A 27,990-nucleotide genomic window follows, 5' to 3' on the forward strand; every position below is an offset into this window, starting at 1 on the left:
CCAGGAGATACAGGAAGAGGAAGCCTTGTGGACAGACTTTGTCTACGAGGAGGAGGACAGAGATATTGAATTGAAGAACCTGGGGGCAGAACCAAGCTTGAAGATCACTTCAAAGGTAGCAGAAACCAGAGGGAGTTCTCATGCACAAGACCCTTTAGAAGAAGTAAATCTAGGGGAAGGTTCTGTACAACAGCCCACTTACGTAAGTACTTGTTTGAACGCTCTGGACAGAAACCAGCTTTTGGTTGTTCTGAAGAAATACAAAGATTGCTTTGCATGGTCTTATAATGAACTACCAGGATTGGACAGGTCATTAGTGGAACATAGGCTCCCTATGAAGCCTAATTTCAGGCCATATAAGCAGAAACCAAGAAGGATGAGTCCAGAAGTAATTCAGAAGGTCAAGGAAGAGATCCTTAGACTCCTCAAGGCAGGTTTTATTAGAACAGCCAGGTATGTCGAGTGGCTATCTAATATTGTGCCTGTAGTCAAGAAGAATGGCAAAATGAGGGTATGTATCGATTTCAGAAATTTAAATCTGGCAACTCCCAAAGATGAGTACCCTATGCCTATAGTGGACTTGCTGGTGGACAGTTCAGCAGGTCACCAAGTCTTGTCAATGATGGATGGGCATTCCGGCTACAACCAAATCTGCATTGCAGAGGAAGATATCCACAAGACAGCATTCAGATGTCCTGGGAATATTGGCACCTTTGAGTGGGTTAAAATGCCATTTGGTCTAAAGAATGCTGGAGCTACATACCAAAGAGCCATGAACACTATCTTTCATGATCTTATTGGAGGATATCTGGAATGTTATATTGATGACGTTGTAGTTAAATCCCAATCCATGGAAGAGCACCTGTTTCACTTAGAAGCAGCTTTTGAAAGGATGAGGAAGTTCAAATTAAAGCCCAATCCTCTTAAATGTGCTTTTGGTGTATCATCTGGAAATTTCTTGGGTTATGTTGTTCACAAGAAAGGAATACAGATTGATCAGAATAAAGCCAAAGCAATCATTGAAGCCAAACCCCCATCAAGTAAGAAAGAATTACAAAGGTTCCTTGGGCAGGTTAACTTTCTTCGAAGGTTCATTTCTAACACTACAGGGAAAACTAAAGTATTTTCTTCCTTGTTAAGGCTGAAAGATGAAGAGGAATTTGTGTGGACAGCAGAGCATCAAATTGCTTTCGAAGGTATCAAGGCCTACTTGGCTAAACCTCCAGTGCTGATGCCACCAAAGGGGAACAAGCCCTTGAAGTTGTACATAGCTGCAGCAGAGGATTCATTGGGAGCTTTCTTAGCCCAAGACAATGAAGAAGGCAAGGAGCAAGCTATTTATTACCTTAGTAGGTTTTTAAATTCTTGTGAATGTAAATATTCAGCTGTTGAAAAGCTGTGTCTTGCTTTGTATTTTGCTGCAATAAAATTAAGATATTATCTTTTGCCTACAACTGTCTTGGTAATTGCAACCACAGATTTGGTTAAATATATGTTATCTAGACCAATGTTGAGGGGAAGAATTGGCAAATGGATACTTGCCTTATCAGAATTTCATCTAGAATATGTCCCTCAAAGGGCAGTAAAAGGGCAGGTTTTAGCCAACTTCTTGGCAGATCATCCATCTCAAACTGAGAGCCAGGAGATAATGGAACTTGGTATGACCAGTGTTGAGCCATGGCAAATGTGGTTCGATGGGTCGAAAGCAAATGGGTTAATTGGAATTGGTATTGTAATCAAGTCTCCACAGGGGACAGAAACTACCCATGGTTTTAGAGTGGATGAAGCTACCTGTTCCAATAACCAGGCTGAATATGAAGCCTTAATTGTGGGACTAGAGATTCTTATTGGATTACAAGTACATGCAGTTGACATATTTGGAGATTCTCAATTGGTGGTTAACCAAGTGAAAGGAATTTTCAAGTGTCAAAGCATAAGTATCCTACCATATTATGTTGTTGCATTACATTTGCTTTCTCAGTTTCAAATAGCAAATGTAACCCATGTTCCAAGATTCTTGAACAATAGAGCCAATGATGTGGCTCAAAAGGCTTCGAACTTCAAGAGAAGGGATAATACCCAACGGGACATAAGCCAAACAACATATCAGAAATTAATTCAACCTTTGAATAAAAGGAATGTGATCTTGGAAGTCAATCATAATGACTTACAAGAACAAGATTGGAGGCATCCAATAATGCAGTACTTGGCTGGTCCATCTTCGAAGGCCAGTAGAAAAGTTAAATTGTAGTCTATGCAATATATGATATATGGTAATGCTCTCTACAAAAGGGGGGGAGATGGCTTATTATTAGAATGTCTAGGCCCGAAAGAAGCATTAACAGCCATGGCTGAGGTTCATGAAGGCATCTGCGGTGCTCATCAGCCTGGTGTAAAAATGAGATGGTTGCTTCGAAGGCATTCCTATTATTGGCCAACCATCCTTAAAGACTGCATAGAATATGCAAAGGGGTGTCAGGCATGTCAAAAGCATGGCACAATAAGGCACGTGCCCATAACTGACCTACATGCAGTAGTGAAGCCTTGGCCATTTAGAGGGTGGGCCATGGATATGATGGGAAAAATACACCCACCTTCTTCGAAGCATCATTGTTTCATTCTAGTGGCCACTAACTACTTCACTAAATGGGTCGAAGCTAAGCCATACAAGGCTGTAGACCAAACAGAAGTTATTGGTTTTATTAAAGACTTGATCCATAGATTTGGCATCCCGCAAACTATAACAGTTGATAATGGAACTGTGTTTGATGGGAAAATGGTGAAGGCTTTTGTGGCAGAATTTGGAATTAGCCTTGTTAATTCCACACCCTATTATGCACAAGCTAATGGTCAAGCTGAGTCATCCAATAAGTCTTTGAAAAAAGGAATACAAAAGGTTGTGGATGACAATCCCAGGGATTGGCATAACCTATTATTGGATGTTCTGTGGGCATATAGGACCTCACCGAGGTCAAGCACAGGAGTCACTCCCTATGCTTTGATGTATGGACATGATGCAGTCTTACCAGTAGAGATTAATGTTAAATCTTTGAGAGTAAGATGTCAAGATCAATTGAATCCTGAACAATACCATCAAAGTATGTGCTTAGAATTAGAAGGCATAGATGAAGCCAGAATTTTGGCATTAAATAGCATTTTTTTCCAAAAGAAGAAAGCAGCCAAGAATTATAATAAGAAAGTCAAACACATTGGCTTTGATGAAGGTGATTTGGTATGGAAGACAATACTCCCAATTGGGATTAAAAGCCATAAGTTTGGCAAATGGTCACCTAATTGGGAAGGACCATATCAAATTCATAGGGTTCTGCCTTTTGGAGCATACCATTTAAGAAATTTGAATGGTTATGTACATCCCAAAAAGATTAATGGCAGATATTTAAAACCTTATTTTCCAACCATTTGGGAAACACAAGGGATAGAGTGAACACCATATGCAAAAACACAAGCTTGTTCAAGTAATATTCAAAATATTGTGCTTTCATAAAGAATTAAGTACATTGTGCCACAAATTGGCCCAAAAATCATTACAATGCTTTAGTTGTTTTTGTACAATAGCTTTCCTATTGCTAAGAGAAGGAAATAATTGAATAGCCGCAGCCATGTCTTCTTTTCGATTAGCCAGCCCTTGATTGGTGATGTGCAGTTTCTTATCAGTTCGAACCAAGGCTTGGTTTACCGCGGCTAACTCCTCTTCGAGCTGAGCTTTCTTCTCCAGAAGTTGGACTCGAAAGTGGGAGGCAGAAGAGTGTTGTTCTTTCAGAGATGATACTTCGGTATGCACTTGAGAAACAAAACTCTGGTCCTTAGCCAGCTTATCATCCGCAGCCTTAGCAGCATGGCAAATGTTGAGATAAAAATCAATAGTAGCTGTAGCCTGAGATAGATGACTTGAGACACTCATGGCAGACTGCTCAGCAATATTACAGCATTGAAGGAACCCATTCCTGATGATTGGCCTTTGTAAAGCCTCGAAGGGGATCCTTGAAAAGGAAGTCAGCAGTTGCAAGCATGTGTCCAAATCTACTGAAGGTACAAAAGGCTTGTTACTGGAGGAAGGAGAACTCTCGAAGATTTCCAATAAGGAGTTAGCCAAGGCTAATGGCTCAGCTTCAGCAGTAGAGGTGGGAGAGGTAGAAGGTATGTCAAAAAGACTAGCTAGTCTTCCTTCAAAAATGTCTACCTCATCCCTTGACATTAAGGGCATAGAGAGTGTTGTGGTGGAAGACACAAAGGGCTGCATAGGGATGGGAGAAACGGATGGAGCATCTTTGGCAGCCTCTATGGTCTCGGCCACCAGCAAATCAAGAGAAGAGGGACTGGAAGTGGGCATTGGTGATGAACCATGAATTGAAGGGCTACCAGTGTCTTCTGTGGAAGAATCAACTGCCATTGGGGATGGAGTAGCAGTTGGAGTTTCTATAAAGGATGGAGAAAGAGCAAGGCTCGAAGGAAAAGTAGATTGAGGAAGGTTACGAGCCAAAAAAGGGAGGTATGGCTTTAATCCAAGAAAAGGAGATGCAGGAATACTGGAGTCTAAAGAAGGTATGACAAATATAGGCTTTTGAAGTGGAAGCACGACTCGAACAACCCTGACATTCTGCATTTGGTCAACCTCAACCGAAATTGATGAAGGTCTCATTGGAAAGGTGAGTGCAGTAGTTGTCGCTGCAAAAGGAGGAAATGCAGAACAATGTTAAACTTCAATACCACAAGCTGACAAAAATAAAAAAAAAAACAGCAGAGGTATGAAAGAAATTACTTGTTCCAGAGGCACTGGTACTGATGGGAGAACTGTGGAGAGAATAGTGTCCAGCAGACCGTTGTTTTCTGGCTAGTTCCCTTTGCAATGCATTGGCAGCGGCAGTTCTCTCTCTTAAAATTTGTTGTTGCCGTCTTTTCCCAGCCCTTTCAAAGACGACTATGGCTTTGGAATGTTCTTGTTCCACGGCCTTGGCGGCTGCCTCATGAAGGGGATCTTCAACCAAAGCAGTAGTTGAAGCAGTCATTTTTCTTCTCTTTCCTATGGCTTGGGCAATTGTCTCCGAATCAGAATCCTCATCAAAACTGGAAGGGGAGATATCAAACTCAGAAGGAGAGACAGTAATCTTTCTTCTCCTTTTTCTTTGAATTGGCTTTGTATGCCCCTCAATTGTTTTCTCAGCCCCTTTAGCCTGAGGTTCGGATCCCTTAAAAATAATCTCCTCCTCTACTTTCCTAATGGTTGTCTCTTCTTGGGGCAAATCAATCGCCTTTTTTCTTCTCATCAAAGGTCCAAGCAGTCTCTGTTTCTTTTGTTTCTGATTACCTTCAACTAAATAAACTTCCATATTACTCACCCACCAACTCTGATATCTCTTCAAAAAGGAGCCGTGAGGTATGAAAGGGATATACTCAAAAGTGGCCAGATCATCCATAAACTTGAAGGTTGCCTCTTCTAGCCTTGACTTTCGAACCTTCAAATCCCTCTTGGTCAGAGTTAGGTTGGTGTTGCTGCAGAGAGGTATTGGAACTCCTTGTGTGAGGCCAAATTGTCTAGCAAATTGAGCAGGACAATAAGGTTCAGCTATGCATTTATAGGCTCTGGGGTTGGTGGTCCCAATAAACAGTTCTCTAGGGATCAGTAGGGAAGCCCACATATCTTTGTGAATAGGCAAGGCACAGAGCCTGTCACTAAGGAAGTGATTCAACCAGGCTGGACCTATGCTAGCTTCGAAGGGACGGAAACGGTGATCAGGAAGAGCAGCTGGTAGTTGATGAAAGAAGGAGAAATAAAAGGAAAAAGTAGCTGGATAGAGAGAAGCATTGGCTAGTTTTATGCCATGAGTGAGAGAGTGTAGCCCAGAAAATTTGAGGCATTTGGATTGTAGTTCAGTAAAGTAGGCAAAGAGCCAAAGCTGAAGGATCCAAAATGGTCCCCCTTGACTAGCATCTAAAGGTTTCTCACAAAAGAGGGAACAAACTCTGTATACATGACCCAGAATGTATGGGGCTAAGGCCACTCTTTTCTGCAAAACCAAGGCTTTGGCAATAGGAGCAAATTCAGGCATGATTCTTTGGGAGGAGGTGCAGAATAAAAATTTGCAAAGCCAATATAATAAAAAGGAAAAGAATTCCCTATCAGTTACTGGACCCACTCTTTTGTTCTCAGCTCTAACAAAATCACTGTAAGATGAATTAAGAGAGGGGAGGGAGAAAGGGACTGCTAAGTCAGGAAAATCTGGTGTTATGGGGGTACCAATGGGAGATACTCCTAATAGATGGCAAATATCAAGAACAGTGGGGGCCATCATCCCACATCTGAATTGAAAGAAATTGAAGACGGGGTTCCAAAAGCACAAAGCAGTAGGAACTAGGAAAGGGTCCTCAGAGATAGTTACCCTAGATAGTCGAAGGGCATCGAGGAGGCAGAGCTCCTGGAGATCCAGTGTCTTAGCAGGAATGATTCGATCATACCATTCTTGCCATTCCGGTCTTATCGTGGGCCAGCATCGATGAGGACGATTGCTTTTCCAGTTCTTCCAGTCAAGGCCACCTTCATAAAGGAGACGTTGGTCCTCCAGACGCGGATAAAAGGTTGGGAGCTCAGTAAGGACTTCCTTGAAAATTGGTCCGAGCACGTAGTTCTGCTGCTCATGATGGCGAGGGACGAAGATACGCCCATCGATGGCGCTTTTCTCTCCGGCCTTGTACTTCTCACATTCTGCGTCAATAAGCCTTTTCAAAGCTAAAGATGAGCCTACGCGCTCTGGGGCTGGCACCTTTTGTGAAGAAGAAGCCATTGATGATACACTCTTCAAAAGATGAAGACCAAAGCAAAGAGGAACCAGTAGAGAGAAGGGTTTGTAAAAGGTAAGAGATTTCGGAACACAAAACGAAAGGGTTTTAAAACCTTTGTGTCCGAAATTATACCCCGTAAGTCGTTAAGTACAAAAAGTACGAATGCGAGGAATTTCTTCCAAATTGATAGTTTTGGAGGGAAGAGCTTATTCCGGGGATTGGGGCCAGCTTCGAAATGAAATATTTGGCTTCGAAAACAAGATCTTGGCGTCAGAAAATCAAATAACAACGGCTTCGAAATACATAAGTCAGCTTCGAAGCCTAGTATCTGCTTAAAGGTGCTAAATTGCTTGATTATGGGTCTGTTTAGGAATCAAAGTAACGACCTTCGGAGCAAACCCTAGTATTCTCTGAGTATGAGAAGCATTGTTCAGAGCATACTACATGCTTAAAAATGCCTGAATGCTCAAAGTATTGGTCTACTTCAAAAAATCCAAAGACCCGTTTGAAGGTTATCAGTCAAAATGACTCTTTAAGGAAGAGGGGCACTGTTCGAAACATCCAAGACCAATCATTGGTTTCTGTATGAGCAAGTGGGAATTGCCATAGGTTGCCCTTCGAAGCCAAAAGAGATCAGTTTAAAATTGATTGGCTATATCAACCATGACCATATATTGGTTACAGTTAGTGTTGAAAAAGTAAAGTCATTGAAATCAAAGTACTAAAATAATATCTGCCAGAATTGTCAATTGTACTCCATGAATTGGACAAAGACATGATTGGTTCTTTTAGTTCTTCATTAAACAGTTGATTCGAAGGATGAGATTGTTCAATTCGAAGTTATGAGTTAGCTTTTAGAGATGAAAGGAAATAGAGTCAAACAGTGTTGAGTACAGAAAGACTTTGTTTATATTAAAGCCAAGATGATTACATTAAGTAACTCTATCTGGGCACAAATTCAAGCTCATAAAAACAAGGAATAGAATAAATAACAAGGTCATGAAATTTTGTCCAGCAATGGTCAATAAATTTCTGTTCTTTCTTTATTATTTCTTCTATCTCTTCTAAAGTTGATTGCATAAGCTGATGAGCTCTCACTTCATAATAGAGTTCTTCAGCCTTTGCTTCGAAGGCCTCTTCCCTTGATTTTTGTTCCAATTCATCTATAACCAAATCATCCCAGTATGCAGAATCTTTATTCCTGAAGTCATCGAACTCTTCGATAAAATTCTCTGCTTCATATTGGGCATGAATTCGGAGAGATAAGAGTTGATCCAGATTTTGGATGGTGATTTTAGAATTTCGATGCCAGTAGAGGAGCACTGGGAGTTGGTCCAAAAACAAATGAAGCTCTGCTTGGGCAATAGGGTTGAGAACATGACCTCTAGTCAAGATATCACAAGCCCATTGAAAGTTCTTAAGAGGAATGTCATCTTCAAGAACGTTGAAGGGCAGATGGGAGAAAGCCGCGAGCAAAAGTTGAGCTTGCTTTCGCTCGGCTGAAGAAGGGGGTGACGGAGGTTGGTAAGGTGGAAAGACTTTGTCCATGGGAAGGGCAAGCCTTAGTTTCTCTGTCCAGGAAAGGATGGGAGAAGGAGAAGGAGAAGATGGTTCTGCTTCAGAAGACGAAGGGGAAGGAGCAGGTGTTTCTATCTCAGAGGATGCAGATGCAGAAGAAGGTGTGGATGCTTCTATTATGGGAGATGGCACGGGAGCAGATGGAACAAAGGCATTAATGTAGTCAAGCCAATCAGAAGAACAAATCTTCGCCTTTTTGGCTAAAAAGGAAGGGGTGTACCCTTGTGCTTCTTCTGGACGCTGGGCAGGGTGCATTATCTTCGTAGGCATGGAAGAAGTATACCAAGCCACAAGCAGATTCTCCTCCAAGCTACGTCGAAGGTCAATGGGCACGTAAGGGTAGACCACTGAGCTTCGAGCGTAGGAGGGAAACTCCAAGGGGTCAGTAAACTCAACAAAATGGTGATTGATTCGCTCCCTTAGATCATAAGTCTCAGGAGTGGACCAGCTTGTCCAGCCAGAAGCTCCAGAGGATGAAGAGGTCACAGTTTCATCCCATGTAGAGGTCTGTGAAGAAGAGTTTCCTAGATCCATATTTGCAACTTGTCGAAGCAAAGGCTCGAGGGTAGTTCGGTCAGAATACAAAGGGAGCTTAGGGGAAGAACTCTTTGTATCTGTAAGTTTGTAAACCAAGGGATTAAAGGCAATGTGTTCATAGTCCAAAGGTTTATAATCTGCAAAAGCCTCCATTACCTGAATATAGAAGGGCGGGTAAAGGTGGCTAATGAATGCGTGGAGGTTCTTTCGAGGGGGAACAACATCACTCAAAGGCTCTTCATATGCTTGATCAATAGAAAGGGAAGTTGATGCAGCCATAGCCTGTTCGAATACTAAGGTATTGGGATGTTCGACGAGTTAATGCAGATGATCTCCAAATGGATGACGGTTGTGTTTCCAGAATATGGACTCCATACACGTTCTAGAAGCACGGGAAAACTGCAATCCACTAATATCACCAAGTATTGGGTATATTAGTACGGGGGGTAATGTTGGCTACATATTTTGTAAAAGCCAGTTACAGTTCGACACGTGGCATAGTAAGGGTAATAAAGGAAGGTTATTCAAGCCTTTAATCCTGATCGTACACGTGGCAATAAATATTGGTCCTCATATGATCTGAGTAACACTAGATCAAATAACGGGATGCAAGATGACGTGTCTTCAACGGTTACTCATATTCAAATCCAGTACAAGAGGGAAGCTCAACTGCCAGTAATGGCGTAATGGAGCTACTTTTAAGGAAGCATGATCAGCGATCATGGAGGAGCAGTTCGACGGATCGAAGTGCAGTTCGAAGGTCATCACTGACGAGTATAAATAGCAGAGCAGCCCCCAGGAAAAAGGACGGACTCAGATCATACAAACCAGTCATTTACTTCATATATTTTCTTTTCCAGTCATTTACATTTCCAGTCTTTAAATACCTGTTCTTTAAATACCTGCACTTTAAATACCAGCACTGCACTTCGATTCATAGGAGTAGCTTCAAGTAGATTCAAGTAGATTGCTGTTGTAAACCTCTCTGAGGCTGAGTTCGGACCATTGTAAGTGTTCATTTTTATGAAATACTTCAATTGTTCTTCATATTACTGTTATTTTCTATTAACTTCTCCTAAATCAAGCCACCAGTAAAAGTCCTCTTCATTGAGGCTGAAAAGAACTAAAACACAATCGTCTGATAATTGGTTGGCAATCACAATTTCTGTAAGGACTGATTGATCCTTGCTGGCACGCTCACATTCACAAAAATACCCTTCGAAAAGCCAAAAAGCCATCAGCACCGCACTACCATATTCTCACTGATGCACTGGCATTCCCATTGTAGTCTTCCCCCAAACTGCACTGATACGCTGCATTGGCACACTATACTCATACCTTATACTCACTTTACACCTTTTGCACTCATTCTTCATACATAAACCGTATCTAATATGTCGACACTGATTTTCCAGATCACATATGTACCGAGGATACTAACAGCAGTGGCACCAGCGACACCACCTCCAACGGCAGGGAAGAAAGGTAGGCAGGCCCCAGCATGCAGCTGAGATGTGCACTATAGTCGAGGTAGGGATAAGGGTACTCGAGGCCAGAGCATTCCCTCAGAGCCCATTTTAAGTGACGATAATGCCGAGACCAGCGACTCCGAGGAGGTAGTGACCCGACATTCTGAGTCATCTAAGAGCGAGGGCAATGATGTTGATTCGGGATCCGGAAGCGGAGATGATGCCGAGGCTGGTTTTGAGGTAGGGAGCGAAGATGCTAAGAACGGCTCTGGCTCAGAGTCTAATACTGACAACGGTGCCGATGGAGACAACACCCCCGAGTCCCCTCCGAGGAAGAGGACGAAGAGGACCTCTCGAGCTTGAGATGACTGGCATCAGTTTTTGTATTTTTGCTTAGTTTCTTTTTGTTTGGTAGCTTAGCACATGTATAGCTTCAGATAGGTTTTACTTTTGCTTTTGAAACTTGTACTCCCTTTTGTAAAAACCATGATCAGAATAAAACCTCGCAGTTTTTATAAAAAAGTGTTATTTTTTTTGCATCCATGCAAATAGAAATGGAATTGAGTTTGCAACAAGAACGCTTGACTGAAACAATGTTCATAATCGGGTAAGGAGCTGACCAACAACTAAAATACAATATACAACTCGATAAGCAAAGCAAAAACAACTCAAACACAGATATATACACTTGCTAAAAACCAAAAGACTCAAAACAAGACCTCACGGCACAAAAACCAAGACTGCCAGACCTAAAAGGGGACGGTAGGCCAAAAAGGGGGATCATTGGCTACAAAGGTGAGTTGTCGACCACAATTAGTGGCCTTGGTCACCATTAGTGGCTTGCCGGCCACTAATGTGAAGAACCACCAGAAAGTTGATGGCTGGCCTCCACTTACAGCCCTATCTTCTACAAAAGGTCTGCTTTCGTGATTTCTTATCCAGAGCCTCATTTTAGCTATTGTTTCTTCCACAAATAGAGATATTCCTTGCCGAGATGCTTAAGGATTAGATAGCCACTTTAGATGGCACAAAAAAGGAAAATTTCTAGGGTTTCGGCATAAATGCACTTTTTCCGTTAAGCCACACTGCACTTTGTTTTCCATTCCTTCATGTCGCAGTTCGATGCTGGGACCCAACTACATATGTATTTCACTTCGGAACACAGGAAATATGCCCAACTCTTGAAGAATTTCTAGCATTGATGGGAACCCGATGCGATGAGGAAATCATACCTCAGCCCGTTTTGGCCACGTCCATGCTTTGGGACGGATGTGTGGGCTCACTTTACACGAGGCTCGATCTTTGGCTCATAACGGAGAGCTAGACATACCCAGCTTGATTCATCAATTTTTCGACACCGGCGATAGAGGAGACCTTCTTTGGCGAGGTTTTCTGTAACATGCCCTCTGTTTATGTATGCTTGCGCATTTCCTTTTTGCCCTTAGTTACGGAAAAACCAGCATTCGGTTGATCGAAATGGCCCAATGTCTAAACAAGGGTAAAAGCTGCATCGGTTTGGCTCTAGCTGAGACCCTAATGGGCTTGGATGCTTTTCATCAGTGAGAGACACCAGATTTGCGAGGAGTCCACTATTTCTTCAGGTATTGTTTCCTACCCTTTCTCATATGTGTTTCTCATATCACTCGACACTCATGCTCTATTTTTCTCTCAAGGCCCTTTCTTTACTTTTCTCTCCACGCACACCTCTCTATTCTTTAATCTCTCTTATTTTTCATCCATTCCCAAGTATGGCTCATGGATAAGCTAAAGGTGGTGGACTCTTGTCCTAAGTATTCTGCTCGAGCTTATTTTTTCACCAACAACTAGTGGATTTTCCCAACGAGGGATAGTGGTGTAACTGGATGTGCAGTAAATCTACAGCTGACATAGCTTGGTGTTACCTCTGGCTTAACTTAACTAAGATGAGTTATAGCATGACTCGACAGCCTGGCATACAATTGATTGACCTTACGCACTGCGTGTTCTACTTTTCCTTCCAGTTCAGCCGCCCAGAGGAGGAGGTAGAATACTCGACTTCATTCCTGATTTGTGCTTTACACTTGGCTAGGTACCTTGCTGCTTGGAGGACGAGAGAGCTTCTGGCCCCTGTCCCTAGTTTTAGTCATGCCCTTTTTGGCAAGTGCTTGGCTGGGCTAGAGGATGAAGTATAAACCAGGCCCACTTTGGCTTTAAAAGCTTCCGCAAGCACGAGCAGAGGACGCAGGAGCACCTGACTCACTTATGCCCCTAGTTTTTTGCTTTGACCTTTCTTTTCAAGTTTTAGGATGTAAAAGCAACTTTAATTTGTATCAGAGAGCTAGAGAACTTTATGTTTGAAATCAATGGAATTAAAGTTGTGAGCATTAAAATTTTTCCTTTTGGTCCAAAAATGGTCTAAGTTGTAAAAGGTAAAATTTTGAACAAAATCAACTTTTATTAAAAGTTTCCAAAACCATTTTCGAAAATAATCACCACCTAACATGCACAAAATCGATCCTCAAGATATACATCCCCGAATCAAAAGATTATAACTACCCCTTGATCAAATACCACTATTGCTCTTTTTCCCAGAATGAAGATCACAACCAAACTCTCGGATAATGGACAAAGATGACCTGATCAGACACACGGACAGGATAGTTGAGTTGGAGATGGTTACGGCCGAACTTCAGGATGAAGTTGCCTACGTATCCCAAGGATGGGAATTAGGCCTTACGTAGTTCAGTTTAGGTTCACTCGAGTATTAACTTTCTCCTTTTGCGTTCTAACTTTTGCCAAAGTCGCCATTTAGGGTTTTCAACCTTGCGAGCTCAGTTTTTCTTTGTTTCTAATTTTTCATGCTCTAACTTTTGTCTAGGTCGCCCTTTTAAGTTTTTAGCCTAGCGAGTCTCTCAAGGATAGTATTTCTTTAACTTGTCCATGTTGATTGGCTGTGAAAATTCCAAGACATCTAAATCCATGAGAATAACTACCCCTCCTGACCACATAGCTTTGATGATGTAAGGACCAGTCCAATTGGGTCTAAACTTGCCCCTAGGGTCATGGATGGGAGCTCGGTTGTCTTTTAACACCATATCTCCCTCCTTGAGATTCCGGGACTTAGCTTTCTTGTTAAAAGCCCTAGCAATTCTGCGCTAGTAGCCCTGAACATGACACAATGCTTTTAGCCTCCTTTCATCAAATAGCATTAACTCCTCAAATCTGCTCTGTTGCCAGTCCGCCTCTACTATCTGACACTCAGCCATAACTCGCAGCGATGAAACTTCAATTTCAATTGGCAAAATGGCTTCCATCCCATAGACAAGAGAATAAGGAGTTGCCCCTGTAAACGTCCAAATCTATTAGCATTGCCAACTTGTCTAAGTCTGGACACTTACTGTTTCCACACTTGAGTGTGAGACATGAGGATGGGCTTCTTTGTATGATTCCTTAGCTAGGCTAACATTTTTGAATAACGTTTACCACTAAGCGCAAACGTTGCAGCAAAATAATGAAAAGGTCAAGGCCGACAAGGCTGTTATAACTCTAAGAATTTGACGCATAGCTCGTGAGAGCATTGTGTTGAATTAGACTCTTTAGCCTAATTCGCGCTTAAGTTACTTCAGGAGCTGTCATAGTTGATAGCTTATTCTCTCCTTCTTGTGGATAGTAGAATTAATTGCAAGTAACTATGAAGCGAGAAATAGATATGGCAAGAGGAGTATCGTCATCTTTCAACTAGATGCAGTAAAGTGTATGGAGAATAAAATTGACTTAAAGGTACAGGGAATTAGCACTTACTAGTTAAATTTGTGACTTAGGCGCACTTGATATCTCCATGACATCCTTTTATGATCTAGTGAATATTTATTAGTCGTGAGTCATTACCTAGTTGGGCCTAAACCCTTAAAACTTGTCTTCAAGAACTCACACATTAAGATGATTGGAATTAGTTTATGACATTGATCATGAACCAGTGGCTTATTATACTTAATCACATTAATGAGATGATGACACGATGGTTTGAGTAGGCCTTCTCGGGCACACTCGCTTATGACATCCTGCTCTCATGTGAATGTGTAACTTTGTTCACAATGGGTGCGCACAAGTAAGTAGGAAAGCCGTAGAAGGTCATTTGTTGTGGCGCATTTAGTCCACTATGATATTTGTGACTAGATATGTGTATGGGTATGATAGCTAAGCCTCAATCTCAGCACATTTATAGATTACGATACGCATCTGAGTCAAGACTATTTGATCTCTCATAAGTCAAAAGTTCTAAGATGATTTTTGACATTGCACATATGAGGTTGAGATCAATTAGATAATAGTTTTCGTGCCTTTAGTTTTGACCAAGTGGCGAGTATCTATTTGAGTTATTTTAGAAAACTCTGTGAACAGAGATGGATGCTTAGAAAATTGATTATTCCTAGTACTCAACAACACAATGGTGTAGTAGAGATAAGGAATTAAATATTGTTAATGTTAGGTGGATAATGGCGCAAAATGTTTCCCAATTGGGAATTGCACTAGTTTATTGCCTATATCCCTAACTAAGTGCCCTCCATATCAGATTTTACACTCCATTTTGAGTAATGGGTTAGCAGAGAGCCATCTATGGGCGATCTGTAACCGTTAAGCAGCTTATCTTTATTTTACTTCTCATAAGATTGCGAAGTAAAGACCTAGGGTTCTATAGCGCATTATTGTATGTTGTCTTGTAAACACAAAGGGTTGTGTGGCGCATTATTGTATGCGGTCATGTAAACCCTCCGGGTCATGTGCATATAGGTAAGCAGCTTTGTGGTAGTGTAACTAAGTCACATAAAGTTTTATTAGTAAAGGTGACGTGAATAGAGTTTTTAGAACTCTATAAGATAGAGAATTCTAAGCATAGCGCTCTATGTAGCCTAGTTGAGAATGGAAAGAAATTTCCAATATCCTAGGGACAGTGGGGACGATGGGCCTACTAATGGATTACTCCATTAGAGAAGAATACTCTGCATTCTTGGCTGCGTGGTAGCGAATGTGAAAATTTTCCACGTCATCACTAGATGATTGAGAGGGAAACATTCATGATTACTCCGCAAGATGATAAAGAGCATAGGATAATGCCAAAGGCTCTAGTCCCCTGTTTTTAGAAAGTGGATTAATGTTGCGCAGTTTAAGACAAAGTCTTTGAGGATTAACCATTTCTATAATTTAGTTGACTTTCCGTTATGACGCAAAACTGTTCTAAAGTTATACGTAATTTGGATAGTCATTATTGAGGCATAAGGCTCGCTAGATACCGAAAAGTCGCACCATTGAGAAAAGTGTAGACCATGAGAAGACTTCCTCCTGGGGAGTGAGGTTATTTTGACTTAGGCTATGATTGACATAAGTTCGGAACATTGATTTGTGGACATTGTGACCCAACTTTCTCGTTAGAGAATTGGATAAGTAGATCCATAGGGATTTACCTTCTGCTTTTATGGTGAAAATTTAGGAGTGCAAAAAGGTTGCTAGTTCCAATAAATCTTTTACAGCCTAAAACAGTTATCCAAATAGTAGTTCTTAGATTTCGTCAAGCCATGATAGGCCAACGATGATCGATGAAGACCACTGAGGCATGATCAATGGTCCAGAAAAGAAGTTTTTCCTTAGTCATTATGAGCCAGGAATTTATAAGGTTGTCGCCACCTAGGGTGGGCAGTCCTCTATTTTAGATATGATGGACATGGGTGATGTAATTTATATGCTCGGATGCATGATCCTTAGGGATTGCTTTGGGAAAATTCTCGGTTTGTCTTCGATGACTTACATAAGGAATATCCTAGAATGATTCTAGATGCAAAATTGCAAACCCATTGACTTAAGGATCGGTAAAAGCCATAGCCTTAGCTATTGAGTGTATCCTCGTATTGTCTTTGGGAGAAACAGATGACCTATATTCCTTGATCTTTTTTGTTGTGGGACCTAAAGTACGCTTTGTGGGCGTATTCGGCGTGATAAGTGTTATCTTTGGTAAATTGTCAACTGAGTTGTTTAGACATTGACCTTGCTCATTAGACTGTAGACAGCATGCTTTACTAGTAGTATATTAATTTGCTCCTTGTAAGATTCAATGTGCTAGTTGGGCGCATCAAGAATGAATGCAAATTGGTCACCAAAATATCTTTAGCGAGGTTATTGCGCAAGAGGTAGTGACCTTAAATCACTTCATGTGAGGCGCACATGGTGGATTCCATTGTATATACTTATCGCAAGAGGTGTTGATAAGGCTTATGTTTGGAATCTAGAATTGCGCAAGCTGTGGTCAATTTTTTTTTTTTTAAATCGATCACTTATTTTGAGATGATGGGATGTTGACACTATTATGGTTTGTGTCATAATGATTAGCAGATGATGATGTCAGCAGGCAAGATTGGCTCACTCACACGAGCAATCGCCCTTGGCGCTTGGGAGCAAGCAAGGATGAGACTAGTGGTTTATTTTTATTTGGAGCCAAGAGAGGCTTAAATAATCCACTATGTATGTCGCCTTGGTTACAACCAAGATGAGGTCGTGTTAAGGACCAAACATGGATGTTAGTACCCACTTTTCATGTTGTGCCTGTTATGATTAGCCAGATGCGAGATCTCATTTGGCGCCTGGAAGGCGAGCAAATAGAGAATTCGGGTTAGGCGCTAGAAAGCGACTAGACTAATATCTGTACGGTGTATCGAGGATGACGTCACTCTTTTGGACGAGTTACTCCACCATAACATGTATTCATACTAAATGTGCTTAGCGACTGAGTAATAAGGTGAGAGAATGGATCCCTGTTTCCTCACCGTGTGAGTCTTACGTGTCATTATTGATATGACTTTCATTTATGTACCCTTTTGTGACTTTTGACTATGTCATAAGGTAAGGGGTTGATGTCCTGCTACTTTGGTATGTTGCCTGCGGTCATGTATGATTCGGCCTTAAGGGATATCACTGGGAAAGCGGTCAATCCTAAACTAAATGGCATAAAGGCAAAGGGAAGATCATCTAGTATTACACCACTGTTGTATATTCACTGCCGGCAACTCACATCGCTCTGTATAAGAAGCGGATTGAGTGTGAATATATTGCAAGAATTGAGAGGGTCAAACATGCTCTTTTTGAGGGATTAGAGATATTTTTTGGACTAGTGTAATTAGATGGGTCTGGGGTATATGAGACACTATTTCTGTTCTTTTTGGGTTGATGTCTCTATGCTGGCTCATTTTGAGTTTCTAGTATAGAACTCCCACATGCAGGTGTTCTTAGCGGTCGCACGGTGCATTGGCTAGTATGAGATTGTTCATTTTTTGGGGAGATTGAGATAGAGATGTGGCAGTGTCATGCCAACTCATGTGTGAGTGGGAGATGTTAGAAATGGGCACCCTGTGGCATGACCATTTTAATGCTTTGAATTTATAACGGTAATCCTGCATTAATGGGGTTTGTAACTCCTGCATTAATGGGGTTTGTAGCTCCTGCTTTTATTGCAGAAATTAATGGTACATTAATAACCAGCTATAAAGGCTGGAGGCTTTTCCTCTCTCCCATATACATGTATAAATTGAGACCCTCCTATCAAGTCTCAGACACATAAATTTCCCATATTCTGACTCTCTCCCAAAAACAACGATCAAAACCGTTTGCACTGTGATTTGTGTGGGTGATATTCATTCTGTAATATCACTCCACTGCTGGGTTGGTTTATCAGATTCTGGAAGTATGTGATTTACCCACGAGGTTCTTCGCTAAAAGGTATGATTCTGACATTTTATCCGCTGCGTTATAACGCTTTTTGATTTACACTAATTGAACTATAATACGATAAAAACCCAATTCATTTTGTAGCCCTACCAAAGGTTGGTGAGAGACCAACAATAACAAAAGAGCAACCAGAAAAAAAAAAAAAAAAAAAAAAAAAAAAACCAAAACTGGCCAAGATTCTCAGAAGAGGCACAACAACTAAACCAAAAGGTCAGAACATTACCCGTAACCGAGCAACTTCTCCAACTTGCATTCCCAGAACGCCTTCATCCCATCCTGAGATAGAATAAATACTCCAAATGAATTAACAACCACAAAACCATTTATGCCACATCTTAATATGATACAACAATTGCCACCTCAGAGAAGCAATGCCCAACTCTAGGGCATCTTAAAAACATTAGATTTGAATATAATTCTGTATTACAGATTTAATTGTCCCTATAACTGATTCACCAGTACCATGCAACGTCATACAAGAAAAAGGATCAAACTTAATATGTAAGCAGGTTTTAAAGGTAAATCGGACCACATTACTACTAATGTGCGCAGGTATTTCATACCTCTGTGTAGTGTTTCGATTATGGGAAAAGAAATTTTTTGATAATTTTTCCAAAATTTTGAGTAAAGTAGTACTTGAAGGATGGATATTGAAAATGAGTCGAACAAAAATTAGCAAAGGTGCATGTATTTGTTATCTTCATATAACGAAAAAGGGGTGATATTTTACATATATATTGTAAAAGTAAATGGAAGACTGAGAAACTTTACTGCCTAAGATGATAATAACAGAGCCACTTTTCTGTTAATACAACTGAGGTAAGGATGTCTTCCAATAAAAATCGCAATTCATACAAGTTAGAAAAAGTTGGAGAATATTCGCATTGAAAAATCTCTTCCAATATGAAACAAAGAAATTAAAAAGGAATGCCTGCTCATCACAACAATGCTGAGAAGGTAAAATGCAGTCAAATGTCACAATGAAGACCTTTGAGCTCTGATCAATTTCACAGTGTCATAGGTTGCAAAAGATTTCTCTATTCATCTTCCCAACAAACTAATATCATGCTCCTAAGGAGCACAAACTCTTCTAAAAATATGGTGTGTCCGATGAAACACTTTCAAAATAGCTTAGAATCTTGTGATAAACTAAAAATAATGAAGATTTATGTCTAATAATTCCTCCAAATTTTAGAAATTAATGTTAATGTTACATTTTTTTATTGTCTTTAAATGAAGCATTCATCCGTATGACAGCTAATAAATATATAAAACTATATATTTTGTATATGTCCTACACGTGTCGTGCCTTGCATGTTGTGGAAAATTGCCATGCCAATGTGTATATGTTGTGTTCGTGTACATGCTTCGTAGTCATACATGGCCACCAAAAGAACTTGGAGAACAAGTAATTATTGAGCCCAAGCAAAAAGCCAAGACGTATGTATTTGGCTTCTAAAACTCATTAAACCTGTCTTGAACAAAGTAAATCAGCCCACAACCAACAGCACATGCTGGCAGCCACCTTTATAGGCCAAAACACAAAATTAAAGAAGAAACAAAAGCAATACTATAAAATTAAAATAATTAACTCCTAGGCAAGATAGAACTCATATGAGTAAAAATCTTGTCAAATAACTATAGTATGGTTTCCCCTTTGTTTGTAATATACTTCACATACTTTCCCTGCATAAGATTGCATCAAATGTCAATTTTTTTTATCCCAGCAATATAGTGTCATATTAGAAAAACAGAGAGAAAGAGAGAGGGAGTTTCAGGATAAAATGTCTGGCATTGTTACAAACCTATAAACTCTTGTGAGGAGCCAAAAAAAAGGTATAATCCAACAACCACAACCATACATCCAAAAAAAACAAAAAGAAAAAAAAAACAGAAAAGCAATATGCAAGTCAAGGAATACTTTTGTATCAGGTAAACCAGCATTTTTCTTAAGAGCACAAGTAAAATCAATAATGAGAAACAATCAGAATCATTAACACATATCAAGTCATATCCTCTACCATATGGTAAATATATACAAAATAGAACTAGATAATGGGGAAAGGGTTTCCAGCTGAATATCATTTAAATAGAAAATTATTGATTACAGTAATAAACTTTACCTTTACTAACAGAACCTTGGCCAATTTTAAAGGTGAATGGCTGCTGCCCTGCGTCCTTCGTGCTAATGTAGAAACAATTAACAGAGAGAGAGAGTATTAAGATAAGAGAAGGAGGCTACATAAACTAAACCTTACAAACTTAGGTTTTTTATTTAAAAAATAAAACCCAAAAAAAGAAACTGAAATTAATAATAAGTACCTCCAGAACTTCTGAGAAAGATTACCATTTTTTCCTGCAAAAAAAAAGGAAAAAAAATGAACACTACAATATACCCATACATATACTTGTCCAAAAAAAATGTACACATATTGATGTAGTGTGCAATAGGGGAAGAGAATAAAAAAGAAGAAAAGGAGGAGAAGAGGGAGGGGCACACCCTTAACATAAACTGTCAGAGTCTTCAATACTCAATACTATTCCAAAACTGAATAATACAATGCAAAGCCTAATATTACAGGTCATTAATCCTAATTCAAAATAGGAAACCAGATCCTGATAGAAAAGGAAAAAGAAAACAAATTAATAAAGCTCCTAACCAAAATAAAGTTCCTAATTGAACTCTAATTAAACGAAATTAAAATACTAAAATAATAAATAATAAGGACAAAATTATAAAATCTGCTTACAAATGTGTCACACCACATATATAAATCAATTGTCTAATAATTAAAAATTTATTAGAATATAATAATATCTTATGAATTAATTGAAATACAAATAAAAAAAAATTCCAATAAATTCCCCATCTATGTGTTGCCTCAGAATTTGTTGACCATATATTTAAAGGAAAAAGGCCCGGACCCCCTCCCCCCAACCCCCTTGACCCCCTCTCTCTCTCATTGGTTAGATATATTTTTTTTTTCCTTTTTCCTCCAATCACCACCCGCCACGTGTGTGTAGGGGGGGGGATTAGAGGGGTTTCTATCAAATCCCATATTTAAAACATTTAGAAAGTACTTGTTCTAGCCCTTTTTTTCTTTGTAAATATATCCACGTAAATATCTACTTGTGATTCTTTCCGTTGTGGCGAAAAAAAAATATCTAATTGTGAATACACCCAATTGGCAGGGCCAAAAGTTTCCTTGGAAGGGATTCGATCTTGAGAATTCGAGGGGATTCGATCTTGAGGAGTCGATCTTGATTTTGAGCATGTCGGAGGGAATTCGATCTTATTTTGAGCATGTCTGTGCACCTTTATAAGCACATGCTCTTGCTAATGCAAGACCATCCAAATAAGATCGAATCCAACAATCTTCATAATGGTATGGATGAGCTTCATCAACCACATTTCATTGTTCTCTCCAAATTCAAGTAAAAGTTTTATATCAAACCATTCATTTTGTTGTTAAGAGTAACATGATGTAGACCATATTGCATAAATTATTTGGTAAATTACTTGTACATGCCTTGGACTAGGATACAACAATCTTTGACAATGTTTTTGAGTGCAAAATTAATTGAATGAAAACACCTTAATTATGAAATGGACCTTCACTCAATTGCTCTCCAATTATTCACTCATGGCCTCCATATGCACTAATCTATTCCCTCATGGGTCCTATTGGGGGGGCCATCTGCTTTGGCTGCCTTCTAAAGGTACAGAACTAGATATAATGGCATATGTCTATCTTAGCCCAATGCTGCTAACAAAATAAACAATGCTAGGTATACAAAATTTATGTCCAGTATTACCAAAAAAAAAAAAATTTATGTCCAGAATATCTCAAGAAAAATTAGTGTGTTTTAGATTCATTCTAAATGTAGATTTTACGGTGCATGAGTTAAATCTAGACTATATAATATATTTTTTGAATTTTTTTGTATATCATTTTTGTGCACATATCTTTCCTGTAACAAAATTGGGTAAAATGTACTCATGGTCCTTAAAGAATATATTTTGTTTTATCTTGGTCTTTCAAGTTCAATTTAGTAAATTTTGTTCGTAAAAGTTTCAATTTAAGTGAAATTAGTCTAATTACAAATGATCAACTAAATCGTTAATGAAAATAATTATAACTTTAACTTATGGTCCCATTTTTTTATTAACAATGTAATTTTATGTTTTGTATTCTTTATTAGTGTTTTAAAACCAAAATGACAAATAAAAAATTTTAAGGATCAAAGTGTCACAAAAAATTTACATGCCACTACTGCAACACCCTAACTCTTTCCTCATAACATGCAAATCCTTATCCCTTCTCGAAATCCTAGATCTCCAATCTCCTCCTTTGGTATATTTCTCTCTACAAGTCACTTTACTCACACTGTCTCTCACAGTAATGATTTTAGGAGAAGGGGCTAGGGGTGGGTGGTTAAAGCGAGGTTGACAGAGAGATTGAGAGTTGTTTTAAAAACGTGATTAAAAATTAATTTTTAAATTTTTAAATATTTTTTAAAAATATGTAAAAATATGAGAGGGGATATGACTTAAAATAAATTAAAAGCTTAATCATATTTTCAAAATAGTCCTGAGAAGACAAAAAAGAGGTTTGAGAAGAAAAAGAGAGAAAATAGAGACAGAAAATATTTTTTTAATTATTTTTCAACTTTGTAGTTGAAATTGATAATTCAATATTTTGTATTTTTTTTTTCTATTTTTCATTTTTAAAATTTTTTTGTTCCAAATGTTACATTTATCTTTGTGTACTACATTTAAATTATTATTTTATGTGACATGTTTATAAAAATTCGATATTATTAAGATTCATGTAGAATCACTGCACAAACATATGTGTTATTAAGGTCAAATTTGACATCTACTAAATAATACAAAAAGTCAAAAAGTCACTATTTTAGGCCAAATTTGGCATCCTTCAAAAAATTTAAAAAGTCAAAAAGTCAAAAAGTCACTATCCTATTTAAGTCACATCATCTTATTTAAATCACATTAGCTCTCTAACACATCACTTCAAACCCAATCCAAATCTAACCCATATTTCATAAAAAGTCAAAAAGTGCACTTATTTAGTCTTCCCAAACTTGGCCTTAAGTCACATCATCTTATTTAAATCACATCACTTCTCTAACACATCACATCAAACTCAATCCAAACCCAATTCATATAAGTTAATAAATCAAAAAATATACTTTTTTAGGACATTCCAAACCAACCCTTCATTAGGCACATTGTTTGTTTTAAAACTAAAGAAAAGGTGTTTGAAAAAAAAAATGAAAAAAGAAAAGGGTAATTTCGTAATTTGGAAAGTCTATAATAATGGTAGCTAGCATTGCTCCCTGGTGCTATCACTTCTTGTTTTTTGACTATAAGTTGTATGTGTAACTGTTAATCTCCTCCCCCATCCTCCTCCTCAGCATCTCTCTCTCTCTCTCTCTCTCTCTCTCTCTCTACCCTCTCATTAATTACTCAATATCTTTTTGCAGTATTTTAAGATTCAATTTGCTGAGTCAACGATTTCTCTATTTGGATCTCTGAGCAAACAATCAGATCTTTTCAAACTCTGCCCTTCTTGAGCTCTCACTGTAAGTTTCTTGGAATCTTTAATTTCCTTCTCTTTTTCTTTCTTGATTTTGGACCTTTTGCTTCAGAAAGTTATGGGTTTCCATAGATTTTCTCTTTTCCTTTGTTTTTTCTTATGTTTAGTTCGCTTCTTCTCTGATCTTGATGCGTCTCTGTTTGGTTACCCAGAAAATTTATGGGAATTTCGCTTAGTTTCTCGTACAGGGTAATTGAAATAAAAATAAAAAAACTCAGCCATATGCTAGTATGCAATATACACAATTATACATACATGAGCTTTTAATTTTCCTTTTATTTTTCTGTTGTTTTTCTTTCCTTTTCCTATGGTTTCTCACCAACCAACCAAGCTCTGGGTATCTCTAACTGTATTCTGCTACGTCATTGTTTGTGATTGCTGTAATTTCCGTGTTTGAAACTTTTCAGCATTATCGAGGTCCATAAATTGTGATTCTTATGCTTCTCTTTTGGTTAGATGTTGGATTCTCTCTTTAATGAGCAAAATTTAGCATTTCCCTTGGTTTATTTTTGTCTTCTCCTTTAATTGTGAAATGCTTTTACTATGGTTTTTGATTATCTAATGTGGTACACAATCATACTTACTAGTTTCATCTTCTGCTAGGTCAAAATTGATTATTTAATGGGTCACCTTTTCTTTTTCTGTTTGATTGCTAATAATCAAGGGGTTATTAAATTGCTCTTTTGTTTTAGTTCTCAAGAAACCAAGGTAGTATGAGACTTGGATGAGTTTTTATAGAGGGTTAACCAAGATGAGGATTGAAGTACATTTAATTTGATGTCTATAGAAGAGGGTGAAAATCCAAATTCATTTACAACTTTTGGAAGTCCAATGTTGTTTTGATCCGTCAATAATTTAATAATTCAGTGTTTTTATTTATCATTGATCTAAGTTATTACTAATTATAGATCTCACAATGTTTTTGTTTCCTGCTTTTGCAGATAACTTGGATATATAGTGCTGAGGTTTGCAGTTTTGGGGATTTCATTCGTAGAACAATATGCGGTGGTCGAGTCAATCAATTGATGTGTTTCGTAAAGCTATCTCCTTGAACTTATATTGTAGGGTTATTTTATAAATCGCTATCCATTCCGCCGAACCCTAATTTTTGCTTCCAGTCACTGATTTCTGCAAGTCCATGGGATCCAATCACTTTTGTTTCAACCCTTCTCATATCCGTAGGATTAGCTGATTGAGAAAAAGGAAGAAAAAAAAAAAACAGCTAAACAACTTCAAGTTCGCAGTCCCTTTTTTAGTTTCTCTTCAATTTGACAACATTTCACATTCCTAACTTGCTATTGATTTATATCTCTAGTGTGGTCCCATTTTTTCTCTATTTTCTGCTATATCTTTCCCTTAGACTTCAAGCTTTAATCAAGGGTAGAAAGAAGTTATGGTGTGCCAAGCAGCGAGCCAAACGAGATTTCGGGCATTAAAACATGAGAGTGGGATTGCAGGAAGAGCAACTATTATAGTTAGAGTCATAGCATGCTTTCAACCTTTGCAAGATTGTCAGGTAAGTTGAAGACGATCTGTCAATTTTCGTAATTTCATTGCTCTTTGTAGTTTGTAGTTTTTAATTCCTTGCATGACTGTTTGTTGGACGAACCAATCGATTCTTTCATATTTTTGTGGATCATACTCCTCTAGATGATGATTAATGAGAAGGTATTCATAATATCATGTTTGTCTTGCTTTTTCCAGGCCGAGTACTTCCGTCACTTGCTTAAACCTGTCACGTAGATCGATTCCCCGTTTGCATCGTCTTCACATCGAGCTGGGAATTTTTTTTTCTGTTTTTCCTTTTTCGTTTCTCATTCCAGAAAGTGATTGCATATTACAGATATAAGTACATCTATATTCTGGTATGTATGTCGATATCTTGCTAGTAATTGCAGCTAGAACAGTTTTGTTTCATTTTTGGAAATCTCTAAGGGATAATAATTTCTATTTTTGTGTTCAGTTGACTTGCTTTGGCTGGATGGTTAAGCCCAAAGACTCTTGGCTATTTCCGCAGCATTCTGCTCGTCAATTGCCCCGATTGAATTGCACCAGCACGCTGTTACAGCAAGGGCAACAAAATGTTTTTCCGTCTTCTATGAACCATTGTACAGTTTCTACGGATGTGGCTTTTCCAGGGTTCAGAGTTCCTGGATTACATGGTTCAGGGAAAGGCCAAACGAATGCAGCTCATGGGTTGTTTCACTGTTTGCCTACTCACTTAGATTGCTTGCCTTACACTTCAAGCCCATATGTCAAAAAGGAGCCAAATGTTGTATCTGGGCCTACACAGAGAAGGTTCATCATCTTTGATCAGTCCAGGAATCAGACAAGATTGTTTTTGAGTCCAATTCGCCCTCCTGCCCAGAACAGTATTGTTGCGCCAACAAAATTTCTTGATGCTTGTGATATGGGTGGCAAAGGACAGCCAGATAAAATGGTGCAAAATTTTCCAACCAAGCCCGCCATTCAAGAAAAATCCAATGAGATTCAAATAATTGGGGAGGGAAGCGAAATGCATGAAGACACAGAAGAAATCAATGCCTTGCTTTATTCAGATGATGATGGTGGTGATAGTGAGGAAGATGAAGTAACAAGCACAGATCGTTCTCCATTCACTATTAAAGGAGGGAGTTATAAGAAACGCGAACACGTGGAGGACACAACAGCCGAAGATGCTAGTTCAGATGGTGTTAGGAAAAGGCAAAAATTGATTGATGGTGGGTACAAGAAATCATCATTAATGGACACAGTGAGTTCAGCAAAACCGGAGTATGAAGATGATGCAGAAGGCAGGACTCAAGGAGAGGATTTGGATTCCATTATAGGCACCGAGCAGTCAAGCAAGGATAAGATCCGTGAAACAGTGAAATTTCTCGAATGCCTCATTCCGAGCGTAAAGAGCAAAGACCCGTTGTCAGTCATCGAAGAAGCTATTAGTTACTTGAAGTATTTGAAGGTCGAAGCCAAAGCTTTAGGAGTTAGCTAGTAGTAAGTGAAATGATTCATGGATTTGAAAACTCTATAGTGGTGGCTTTGGTGAGGCTTTTGTGAAGCTCTTTTTCTTTCTTTAGAGGAGTGAATATGATGAACCAATAAAGGAAAGTCTTAATGGGATGATGGATTTGAACTTTACTTGGAGAGGTGAAGATGATGTGGGGGAGTTATAATTGTTGACCAGAATGATTATTTTTAAAGCTTTTTTTGTGGGGTTTTCAAAGAAAAGTCAGATTTGAAGGCATGGTTATGTTGGTGGTGTGAGCTGTGCTGTAAAATGAGGAACCTTTTTCCTGGAATTGTTGAGAGCCCCCCATGGATTGAGTGCATGCGCGTTAGGTAATTTTGGGTCCCACCCTCCACCCCTCTTTGTTTCTTCTTGATTTTATGCTTTTGTCATTTGGTACCCATACTCGAAAAGTTATCAGAAAATGAAGTATGTGGTGTTGATTCAAATTTAGTGTGAAGTGGGTTATGCCAGATTGAATCTGGTCCACATGCTTTATTTTCTGGTGATTTTTCGGGTAATTTGTTTTGGACTCCTTCGGTAATTTGGGTTCCACCCTCCACCGCTCTCTGCTTCTTGATTTTCTGCTCTTGTTATTTGGTACCCGAAAAAGTAGTCTGAAAAATTATCAGAAAAAAAATTGTGGCATAGATTCATACTTGATGATGTGGGCTATACCTAGAATGAATCTAATACCTCACTCTCACCATTTCTCTCTCTATCGGTAAAGCGTGAAGGCCCATCCATGATCAAATCTTGTCGTAAAGGTTGCTTTGTTTCCATGTGAACTTGGTGGTTGTACAGTGGGGTTGTGTGATTTTGTTGGGAGTGTTTGTAGAATGATTATGGACCTTTGTGTGTTCTAATGGCTATTATGAGGTAGTGGGCAGTTCCAGTGTTCGAGGCTCTACTACTATGAGATCTGAGAAGAATAAAATCATATGAGAGGCTGTTTCAGTGATTTGAGCGCATGATGCTCAAGTCATTATGGAACTACTTTACCGTTGTTTTTGTGTATTGTGTGCTAATAAATATTCCCAGAGTGGATTTGAATGTAATTTACTTTATGTTATTTTGAATGGTGCTGTTTGTTTGATTGTTGGCCTTTCCATGCATTGCATGTTTGTGTTCTTATTGGCCCAAAAAAAAAAAAAAAAAAAAAACTATGTAAACCATGAGACTCATGTTATTAAAAGCTGTCAGTATTTTTATTTTTGTGTGGGGACCTAATATT

At 38.9% G+C, this 27,990-nt stretch overlaps 1 protein-coding gene and 1 long non-coding RNA gene across 2 annotated transcripts; one reads left to right on the top strand and one right to left on the bottom strand.

Moving 5' to 3' along the window:
- Positions 1-18,356: 18,356 nt before the first annotated feature.
- On the bottom strand, positions 18,357-20,596 carry LOC114282244 (uncharacterized). Its single transcript, XR_003636175.2, has 3 exons — positions 20,457-20,596; positions 20,258-20,319; positions 18,357-18,410 (listed from the first exon to the last, which is right to left on the bottom strand). It is a non-coding gene; the product is annotated as an uncharacterized LOC114282244 (long non-coding RNA).
- Positions 20,597-23,509: 2,913 nt separating this feature from the next.
- Positions 23,510-27,852, top strand: LOC114282264 (transcription factor bHLH143). Its single transcript, XM_028224915.2, has 4 exons — positions 23,510-23,738; positions 24,694-25,268; positions 25,457-25,617; positions 25,716-27,852. The coding sequence occupies exon 4, from the start codon at positions 25,734-25,736 to the stop codon at positions 26,739-26,741; it is 1,008 nt and encodes a 335-aa protein (XP_028080716.2). The 5' UTR covers positions 23,510-23,738; positions 24,694-25,268; positions 25,457-25,617; positions 25,716-25,733; the 3' UTR covers positions 26,742-27,852.
- The last annotated feature ends 138 nt before the right edge of the window (positions 27,853-27,990 follow it).

This window comes from Camellia sinensis, chromosome 12, assembly GCF_055761805.1.
Source record: "Camellia sinensis isolate YWXY chromosome 12, ASM5576180v1, whole genome shotgun sequence".
In the NCBI taxonomy this organism is placed as follows: Eukaryota; Viridiplantae; Streptophyta; class Magnoliopsida; order Ericales; family Theaceae; genus Camellia; species Camellia sinensis.

Bases quoted from the DNA above. Each gene is read 5' to 3' on its own strand.
- LOC114282264 (XM_028224915.2), top strand. From the start codon at position 25,734: ATGGTTAAGCCCAAAGACTCTTGGCTATTTCCGCAGCATTCTGCTCGT.